At 47.6% G+C, this 11,253-nt stretch overlaps 1 protein-coding gene across 1 annotated transcript in view; it reads right to left on the bottom strand.

Moving 5' to 3' along the window:
* Positions 1 to 743: 743 nt before the first annotated feature.
* LOC117235042 overlaps positions 744 to 11,253 on the bottom strand; it is a 145,285-nt gene continuing 134,775 nt past the window's right edge. The window contains exon 4 of the mRNA XM_033496706.1: positions 744 to 992. Coding sequence (XP_033352597.1) covers positions 889 to 992 — 104 coding nt within the window. The 3' untranslated portion in view covers positions 744 to 888. The remainder of the gene's footprint in view (positions 993 to 11,253) is intronic.

Genomic DNA, 11,253 nt, shown 5'->3' with positions numbered 1-11,253 from the left:
CGAGGGCCGCCCTCATCCCTTAACTCGCGCCACCGAGTCGCTCATCCCTGGACCCGTGACACGGGAACGAGCCAACCTAATCCCACTCGAGCCAGTTACCCTTGCACCACGCGTCGAGATCGTTCAATTATTTCCGAACGAGTATATCGTGCTTGTGTTTCGATTACGTATTTAAGAGCAACCAAGTTTCGAGAGTCGGATGTCGGCATGCAAATGTATTTGTAATATTGCATGGTGGGTTGATAGGAACGTATGGAAGTTTCATGAAAGGTCTCATGAATTGGAAAGTAAGAGGACAAATATATATATCGATGATTTAATTCGCGTGAATCGAAGGGATCGTTGTAGTTGCTGAATTGGAGTGTAGAAATCTTTGAAAGATAACTTTGTTGCGTTACTTCGCTTGAATGCTCTGTTTGATCGAGGGACAAGGTATGTTTCAATTCGTAATTATTCAATGATTTTATTTCGCTTCTAATTTCGTATCGTCTAGAAGGAAACTAGAAACTAGAAGGCACTAGAAACAAGTATAATATCTATATTGAGTAAATCAACGAGGAGGATAATTATAACTTAAACTTCTCTCAAAATAAGTATGGGAACAAAATAATTGCAGTTATTTTAACAATTTTGTATTTTTAGAGCGACGAGAAGGGTAACGAGTTGCCAGAAATGCATTCCTTGACGCCACAGCATGTTAAAAATCCAAGTTTAGTCCTATATTTCTCTATATAACACAAACGATTTTTTGCTCTTCCAAAAAAGAATCGTGCTTTCGCTACGAAAAGGCGAATCGATTAGAGTAGCAACGATATTCGAATGTGGCACATCCTGTGGCTCGTTAACATCGGTGCTAACGTACCTGGTGGCTGTTTCTCGGTTAGCTGCCTAAATGATTCCATTATCCGGACAAAATACGAGATTCCATCGATTTTCCGTCCGGGCAACGACGCCTCCAGTTTTGGGCGACGTAATTCTATTCTGCAACAGCGCTGTGATATTTTCGTGTTATTATCGTTCGAGAGGGCTCGTGGAAATAAACGTCAATCGATTAATTTTTATTCGTGGCGAGCGCGGAAAGCACGGCGCGATTCAATTACGCGGCGCTCGAACGTATGCCAATTTGCCGCGCTAAACCATAAATAGGAAGGCTACTGGCGAAAATATCGACGTCGAGCGAATTGCCAGCCCGAGAGACAATATCGAAGACGTGTATCGTGCGAGAACAATTGTTCGCGATCTCGTTCTACACGTCCCTCGCCCTCCAGCCTACGATATGCTTCGTAGAAATCGTACGCGCACGCTCTCTGCCAATATTGTTGCAACGACGATGTGTTTCTGGTTCTTGGATATAGACGTCTAAATTTCAGGCTCTGAAGTAGAGTTATTTAAGTTAAGTGGAGTGTTTGCGATTCGTCGATGCTCGTTTCGTAAATGATAAAACATATCGTGTACTAAATTAGTGCAACAAGAAAGAAAAACGATACGTATTGAAGAGTCTATTAAAACAAGTCCTAAAATCTGGTAGTTCTTCAAACTTTCAACCCCTAGCATTTCAACTTCGCCAGTCGAATTCTCGATCGCCACTCGCGAGTATAAACCTTTCCCTTATGTATTCATACGCGTGCAACGTGTCGGGAAGGGAAAAACGAACGACGAAGGAAAAGCAGCAGAGGGTGGTTGGAGGTGGAAAAAGGTTGAGAGAGGTTGTAGGGTAAAAGGGAGGAAAGTTTACAGGCTGTGTCCGAGGAAGGTGGCGCGGGGCAGTCGATAAAAAATGTTTCTCGCGCCGAGATAATAAAAGTGCGAATAAGCAGCGGTGTGAGAGGGGGGTGGCAAGAAACGGAGGGACGCTGGATGTTTGAAATATTCTCCCATTCGATTGAAAGCTAGCGATGGCAGATCTTTATTGATTCGTAGCCGTCGACGTCGAGGCGTGTATGGCTCGAGGTCAATATGATTTTTCTCCTCTCCGCCGATCGTTCGTGTGCTCCATTCTGCATCTCGGTGCAGATACGCGCGCTGTCCATCTCGCGAAATGAAATCCCGTCTCCGCGATACGCGTGCACCGAAATCGCCTGAAGATGAAATATTATTGTTTTTCGAACTGTGAAGTAAATGTAAAATCGAACTTGTTTCCAAATTTTGATAACGATAGCAACTGATTATACAAATGAAACTACAAGCGAGTAATCTTACGAGGTGGAACAATCGTGTCTTAGACATGAAATTACCAGCGTGATCGATCCTGTCGCGATCGGTAACGACAAAGCACCCTTCGTTTGTGTGTTCGTCGCCTGACTGTTGAGCGAATTCTCCGTTCGAGTTTGTCGACCAAGAAACCTGGACAAATGTTTGCTCCCGACGCGTTTACGCGGCTCAATATTAACCGGGAGGCCGCGTATACATAAATCGGCCGAGCACAGGTGAAGACAAGGGCGACGGTGTGTCGGATGGACGAGCTTACACATTCGCTCTTTATGGGGAGAGTATTGATGGAAGACGCGTACGGTGGCGGCTGACCTTTTCACCGAGCAAATATTGACGATCGAATGGGAAGCGGTAGCGAGACTCGATCGCTCGATTCCTTTTCAAATTGTTGATACTTTTTTCCGGTTTCACACATGTAACGTATGACGAATTGTTGCGAATAAACGAGTAGAAATATAACCTTGTTCTTTTTCATTTTATTATAGATATCTTAATTTTGATGCAAATCCACAAATTTTTCTATTTTAATCTGCTTTCCTTTTTAACAAACAGAAAGTATCGGCGAGATGAATCATTTTCGTATATACATAATGAATCCTAAATTACTCTTAATCTCGACACTCGGAATACATGAGATCCACAAAACCTGCATGAGCAATCAACGTTTCTTGCTGAGATCGCGATCCATTTCCACCCCTGTTAACATCGACGCATAAAACGCTTTAGCAAAACTCTTCGGTACAGTCGTTCCGCCCGACCAGCCGACACAAAGAAACTGTTTGAATAACAATCTGCCGGGCCGATAATGCCGGCGAGTTGGCTGGCAAATCTTTAAGGGTAACACGCACAATCTCGCCGACTCGGTATCGAGGGGTGAGTTCTGGGCGTGCCTCCATCTGGCGACTCGGCGCGTATTAATTAATCGACGCGCAGCCGAGACTAACTGCGAGTTAATAAGCAAATTGCCGCGCAATAAAGTCAGCGCCAAGTAGTGCGAAGAGAGGGCAAAGGGAACAGGGGGTATAGAGGGATGAAGAGGTGGCGAGTCGGCGCCCTCGTTCCTTATAACAGTTACACCCTCTGCGGGGCCACAGATGCGAATTGCTATTCGCGACCCCCCTCGCGTTTCCTTACTGTATACATCACCCCTATATAATTTAATGTCATCCATCCGGATCGCCTATAATGCGCTGCTTGTATTAAAATCCGGTAAAAATGCCGCCCATATACTGAAGGAAATCCAGTCGAGCGATTGCGGGTTTCTAATTTAATTAATTCCTCGGTACTAGGGAGAAAGTTTGGTTAAGGGAAACTGGTGTATCATTTATGGTGGGATACATAGAACGGCTGCGAAAGTTATTGGTATAAGATATCCTTATCTTCCAATGAAGCGTTCTTACATCAGGTTCTTATCACGATAAAATATCGTGTAACAAAAATTGCCGTTGCTATAATGTGGTAGCGTAAAGAGGAATTAAAAAAAAATTATGCGGAATTTCGTCACTTCTTGTTCATAAACGCGTCGATATATCATTTAATCAACCTCGTTCGTTTCGTTGCGAACAGTGTGTATCTCGCGATGTCCGACCTGTTCTTACAGTAAAACGATCGTGGACAGGAAAACGCGATCGGTCGAAAATATATCGTCGAATCAATCATAATGCCAGGACAATTAAATATTGTGAAAATTAGCAGCGGCTAACACGGAATCGCACTCTCGGCTGGTGGAAAGCCGACAAGAGGATCGAGTGTCGAATAAAATTATCGTTTCGTCTCACCCCACACGTAGTCGCTAGCCCCTTCCGTTCTATTGGATACGTTCGCAATAACGATAATAATACTTCATGCAAATCCTTTAATATCCGTTGATGAAGCTACGCGGCATCCCCCAACAGGGCCTCACGACACCCTCGGGAATGTTAGACGCGGCATCGCTCTTCCCTGGACACGACCGACTATCCTTCGATTCAATGCAGTTGACACTCTGAGAAATGACTCGTCTCGTTGTTGCGTAATATCCATACGAGAATATATGGTCTTATTACCAATGTTCGTTCCGAAGCGTATGTGGACGTGTCAGTTGGGTAATTTGCGTGATGTTCTTTGGACGAAGCGAATCGATATGGGTCTTAAATGGTTCGTTCTGGAAACCAATGCACAGAATTTTTCACAATTTGAAATTAATATGAGTTCAAGTTGCTACGATTTGACAATTATATCGAAATTTCCGACATTTGGAAATTGTACAAGTCGAAAATTGCGTCATTCGGAAAATATATTCCAGAATTCCTTTCTCCGGAGTTTTACGTTGAACGGTATAGAACCTTTTAACATACGTACATATTTTGACTTTTATATACATATATAAATAATTTCACAACACTCTGTCATTTTGCATTGCATTTTCTTCTTAATCAACGAAGCTTCTATAATCGTTAGCAAAGCTAAGACAAATCCCATGATTCAATAACCGAACGAGAGTCGAGACAGAGACGTCGATAAGTAAGCAGCAGATTACGGTAAACGGTGGCGGGCGTACGGGGTCACGATTAATTAAAGCTGTGTTCGAAGCGTGTCGGGCCGACTGCGAGCGAGAGATCGCGCGCGAGAGCCGGATAGGGCGAAAGGGACGCTAGTCGGCGGGATTTGCCGGGCGCGAGGGAGAGAGATCGTATAAGCCAGCGGCGAACACTCGTCTACTAGATGTAATACCTGAATACACTCGTAGCGGGCGTGTACGTCGGCCGCGTGATACCCATCGGCATACTTACACCGCGAGGTGTCATCGGTACCCACGCGTTACATCGACCAGGTGTGTACACACGACGTTTCGCGTATCGCGTTCATTAGCAAACATCCGCCACGTGAATTCCCGTGTTCCAGAATCCATTCCAGGACCCGTTGACGGGAGACCGCATCGAATGTGTTACCGTAGATGGTGAATCCGCTTCGCGTTTAACGATTCTTGTTTAGAAGGGCTCGAGAGGAGAACGTTTTCGGCGTGAAACGGAAGAGAGTCGTTTAAGCAACGATACGATGCAACAAAATTTGAAACGCGAATTAATTGACGCTTGGTGTGGTGCTTTGTCTATTTTTCTAGGCGATGTTGGGTTTAGAAAACGGAGAAGGAACAGTTGAAGCATTGAGTTGTAGGTGCTGGTTAGAATCGGTTTTCATCGAAAGAAGATCGGTAACATTAATCAAAGAAATTTGCCTGAAAAAAATGGAAATGGAATTTATTGCTGCTATGTTCGATTTCAAAATTCTACGATTACAAGGGAGTATAACTAGAGTCATTACGTTGATAATATCCTGTGCTCGTTACCCTTCGTCGAACGCGTTACTTCGAAAGAGTCGTTCGTAGGATCTTCGCCAGCGTTGCTCGGAGGAGAACCGCAGAGGAATTCAAGCGATTTTTTCCTCTCTCCGGTATACGTCTGCTTATAACCCACGAACGGCAGCAGCGAGAGGTAGGAAGAAGCAAGGGGAAGAAGAAGAAGCCACCCAGAAGTTGCCCCGATTCGCCGGCATAGACTCTCGTAAAGCTTAAATAAAGATAACCGAGGCTTAGGGTTGATATCATGCTGAGGGGGCGTTACGGCTGGTTGAGTCAACGAAATCAATTTATTCTCCCCTCCCCGCGGTCGGCACCACCCCTCTTTGGTTCTCCTTTGCTCCCATGGCTCGTCGAGCGCCACGGTGGAAGGGAAAAAGAGGGTAGGTCGAAACAGAGTGGTGGACATACACACGTACACGCGCACGTACACACACAGGTACATATACAAATACGGTAGAAGCTCGTATACATTGGTAGTCGCGTACATACACAGAAACATTTGTGGAAACGTAGAACGTGGTTGAAGCGCGATCGCGCGGAGACTCATCTGGTTTAATGGTGAGTTTATTTGGGTCGATGCCCCACCTTTTAATCAACAGGATTGCCTCAGACCGCCTACCGACACGGCCACCGACTACCGTGTAGGCCCACGTTGTGCCTCGCCACGTAAAATCATCCCCGTGAACCTCTACCCTCCGCGCGCGCTTTTCCCTTCGATCCACCCTTGGTACGCTTTCGCCACTTTCTCCCGCAAGCGTTTCTCTTTCCCTCGGCCCTCTGAAACAGACGAGTGCTTGTGGCTGCTGGTTGGCGAGCTTTCGAAACCGCGGAGACGGTTATTACCACCGGCTAATCCCGAGCTCGTTCGCTCGATTCTCTCTCTTCCCTCCTTTCTCTCCCTGCTATCCCTTTTCTTTCGCTGCTCTCGCCTTTCGCCGAGCTTCCAGTGTAGTTAACCGGAGGAGAATATCTTTTCGTCGTTCAACCAGACGATCAAGTTGCCACTTAAAGCGCGGTCGCTTTACCAGGCTCATTTCGCGAGACTCTCAGGGGTTGGTTTCGAACGCGTACGAATAAATTGGGTTTGCTCGAGCGGATCTTGTTGGGAGTTTACAGGAAGACAACGGGTATCGAATTGGAACGAGAAATAGCCGTAGCTGCAATAAATTTCAACGCTTCGATGCCGTATCGATGCCATATTTCTCGCGACGATCGTGCCACGTCTGTCCGCCGCGGTAATCCTTATCCACGTGGAGGGTGAAAGGAAGTAGCGGTCCAGGAAGAGAAAAGCCAATATGGACACTGGTCAATCCGATTTCACCGACCCTCCATCGGCCGTCAAATATGTTATAGGATCGAGCGATGTGATATCGAAGCTCTAGCAAAAGCGAGCGTCGCGTCTAGACACGGGATCCGGAACCATAGGGGTGTGTTCCGGAGGAAAAAGGAGGCTTAGCGACGGCCAACGATATCTCGGACACCGTTCCAAAGCGTAGCCACTTTCTACGTGGACTGCGATATGAGAAGCGCGATCTATTATTGACAATACGGAGTGGAGATCGCTGTAAGTCTTTGGTCAGCCGTTTCCTCGGACCCTTGGCCAACTTTCTGCGATGGGAAGACGTCCGCTCGAGAGCCAGTCCCATGCAAATTTCATAGGAAATTGGAGAGTCTTGTCGTAAACCTGTCTCAGATCCTCCGTCCACCGTATGTACGGTATTCGTACGAACGATTCCTATCGTTCGAGTTTTACATATCATATTTTATCGTTGACGAAGAAGGACGATGGATAGATTCGTAGATAAATCTCTGGGAGAAATACGAGGTTAGGTAGCGCTTGGAAAGGAAGCAATGGAAACGAGCGGATGGCACGGTGATCGGGTTGCGACGCAGCTCGACCGTTTCCCGGCCGTCTCTTCGATGTCAAAGAAAAACGGTAGCGGACCAGAGCCAATAGCGGACAAGCCAGCAGTTTTGCAACTCTTCCCGGCTCTCGAGCTAACTCGATCCTATAAATCGTGCGTTCAGCAAGTAGTAACGCCCAGCTCGTTTCGGCCTGGTCACAATCGGAACAATGACACGGAGAGTGTACCCTACCGGCAAGGCAGAAATATGGCGGTCCTCCTGCTCGATTCAGCTCGTCGGTTAGTCGAGAGATAGGAAGAGGGCGAAAGAGGAAGAGAAAAGCATGGAAAGAGCGAGAAGTCGACGGCGGGTGAGTGGCGAGATAGGGAGGAAAGGGAGCGGAGCGGAGAAACTAGAAACGAAAGAGACAGAGACGAGGAGGAGGAAGTCGCGGGCTCCACCTTCTTAATTCAGGGAGAGGCGATAAAAATGACAGAGCCACTGCTCGCCCGCGCTGACTTATATCCATTTACTACACAACGGGCGGCTGACAAAAAATAAGAATGGAATAAATAATAGCTTGCTCCTCATTCAAAGGATAACAAATGCGTCTCTGAAAAGGCTCTGGCTGACAATGGGGTGGAGAGTCGCTTACACCGGCCTCGTCCCTCGCGTTTTCCTCCATCTCTTCATCTGAAGAACGCGCGCACACTCGTGTAATGAGAATGCCCGTGTTCCGCTGCTTCTCCTCGCTACTCTACTCGCTCGTCGCTCCGCGAAAAGCAGCAACCAACAACTGGACTCGAGAGCTAGAATTAACGGACTCGTTGCGCTCGTTTATGAAAACGCTATCGCAGGCATCGTGTTGTTTTCTCTTTTTCGCGGACCAACGACAACACCGTGTCTCGACTTTCAGAGGACTGTCGAAACGAGCAAGTTGCGCCAGCCTCTAACTACTCGGTTGCGAAAGAAAATTATACCGCAGGTTGTCGTGATCGGCGCTATCTTGATATTTATTTAAACGACGTACACATTCCATTGCAGTTTGAAACGCACCGTACCTGTCCCTCGCTAAGAAACGACTGAATACAAAATACAATCAATTCCACGACCAATTGAAAGAACAAGTTTAGTAACACGGAATTGATCGTCGTGTAGTAGAGAACACGGACGATGTAAGGATATCGGAAAATAACTATGGGCAATTGTTTAACAACCGCATTAACCGTCCAAACAAATCACGTTCCCGTGTCACGAACGCTACATCCAATTCAAAGCCTCGACGCGAATCAATCATCATCAGCGACACAAAAAAGCACGACACAGCCTCCACAGCGTGAACAGTTGAAACGCGTGCAGCGGGAACAGGGTGTTTAAGCGTAAGGGGGTTAACAATGGACGTCCCTAAAGCGACAGACTCGGACCGCGTCTCACGAAAAGAGCATCGGTGACGGACGCAGAAGCAACGCACGTCAACTTATGTTTCGGTGTGTATAGAGCAGTCGTAAAGCGACTAAATCCGCGTCACTGGTCAAAAATAGCAAGGGAGACGAGGAAAGGGGAAGCGTATAGTCCTGAACGCTCGAAGGGTAGAAGCTTTTCTTTCGCAGAGGGGGTAAGGTGGGCTCGCACAATGCGCGAGCAGCCACGACGCATTGTACCAGTCCGGGCCTAATCGGATTAGAGCGTGCACTAAAAAGAGCAAACGCCTAAATCGCATTTATATTAGCTTCGTGAATGAGTCGTAAATATTTATGTTGCAGCCAGAGAGCCGCATGGAAGCGCGTCCACCGCTAATCGGTTCACGGATGTCGTTACAATTGGATCCTTTCCTTTGCCGACCTTTCGTTTCGATCGAGCCCTCTCGAGGAAAATGTCGATCTAGATTTCCTGCCGAATCTTCCGTGTTCTTCTTGAGCATGTTCGAAAATCGCTCGCTACTTACCAATCAACAGAGTTCGTAGAGACATGTTCGGTGAATATTTCTTTTTTTAAACGTATACGCAAAAAGAATGGCGGCCAGGTTTCTTCCGGAACTTAGTAAACGTATTTTTGCCCTATTCAACCGAGTTCACTTCGGACCGCCGAGAAATCGCAACTTAATCGCCATTGTGTAGCGTCGTTTTCGCGACATTCACGCGCCTTGCCCTTCTAAAGTCTGCCGAGACTGGCGAACGGGGTGGGTGGTAAAAGGGCAGGAGGCGGAGTAAAAAAAGCTAACACCTCCGGCGAAGTGTCGAAGAATCACCCCCTAATTATTCGGCATCAGCGAGAGTCTTTAGTCCATGGGACGCATCAATCACCAGAAGCTTGTCAACGGACGGTGCAAATCCTGTCCGGGAAAGTGGAGGTCGCGCTGCTTCGCTGGGGTCAAAACTTCTCCGTTCCATCCCGGGTCGCGGCTGCAAATGAGTTTATAAAAGCAATATCTTCGTTCGTGGTGTAGTTCGTCGAACCGCGCCATCCTCCTCGTCGTCGTCGTCGTCGTCGTCGTCGTTGTCGTCGTCTTCGTCGTTGTTCCCTTCCCTCCTCGAGCGAACGGGTAGAAGATCGAAGAGAAAGAGGAAGCGGGGGTGCGCAGGGTGGGCGCTAATAATAAAGTTTCCTCGGGTGGTTCGACAACGCGTAGACAGATTTTTAAATTTCCCGTCACAAGAAAGCCCGGCAAAGCCTCTTCCCTTCTTTCACCCTTTCCTCCTTCCTTCTTTTTCCCTTGCGCTCAACTCCGTTCCTTCCTTTCCCCGTTCAGTCCCCAACACCAGCGGCTAGGTTCTCGATATAACCGACCTGCTTGGTTGAGGGGTAGAGAACGGGGGTAGGAGACGTTCTAGGTCCCCCAAGACCGAGGGAAAAATTAATAAAGTTGAGGAACAAAGTAAGTTGAATGGCGTAATGCTGCTGCTGCCAAGCGGAGGAGGGCGAACGGTGCAGGGCGAGCGGAAGGCTTCCAAGGGTGGACTTTATTATAACGGAGTGTCGAGTCTTTTATGCTCCCTCCGCCACCCCGAACCCTCTTTCTCTTTTTCTTTCTTCACGGTTTCCTCTTTCGTCGCCTTACTCGCGCTCTCCTCGAGGTGGTAATATACACGAGGCGCGCTCTTACTCGGCTTTGTCGGTAGACAGGAGTCCACGGGTTCTCGCCCGTACGACCGCGATCTCTTCTTATTTCGTCGTTCCTTGGTGTCGTTCGAGACCGTAGATACTTGCTCGCGGCCCGGGGCCCGTCATGCTTCCCTTGTCGTCGACTCTTCGACGTCGTTGTTACAAAATTGACTTTGCTCGCTTGGAGAATTCGGAGCAGACAGAACGATTGGCAACCGGCCAGCCGCGACATTGTTTCATTCGTGTAATCATCTCCGACCAGGGTACAATATTGTTTCCAAAATTTGGCCAAGTTATGCCACCAGCTGCGAAATACAATTTGTCGTGTAGATACATCGATTCGAAAGACAGGATCTTACATTGCCGGGGTATATTTCGCGAAACGTTAGAAAATAATATTAAAATCCCTAGTTGCGCGAATTAAGTGGTATCACCAACCATCAAATATCTATCATCTTCACTAATTCCTGCAATCCGTATACTCTCTACCGCCGCACGATGCCGCAGAGAATGCAAAAAAAAAAACGTGAATCTCCTATGTGGGAAGCGAAGTTAGCAGCTAGTCGGCGGAGGTTCGCATGAAAGCTCGGTGGTCGAATGGCCGCCGCGGAAAAGGGTGCAAAAAGGAAAGAGACAAGCTCGCGTCGGAGGACGGAGACGGAAGGAAGGAGGAACAAGTGAGAAGAGCGAAAGAGAGGCGATTGCTCGCGCACCGGTTGATGGACAGCGGCGCCAATTTGACGGTCCGAGGCTCCGGC

The sequence above is a fragment of the Bombus vosnesenskii genome, unplaced genomic scaffold (genome assembly GCF_011952255.1).
Source record: "Bombus vosnesenskii isolate JDL3184/JDL3185 unplaced genomic scaffold, Bvos_JDL3184-5_v1.1 scf7180000013314, whole genome shotgun sequence".
NCBI lineage: Eukaryota > Metazoa > Arthropoda > Insecta > Hymenoptera > Apidae > Bombus > Bombus vosnesenskii.
Note: the sequence above shows the minus strand (reverse complement) of the source record. Positions and strands in the feature narration are given on the sequence as shown.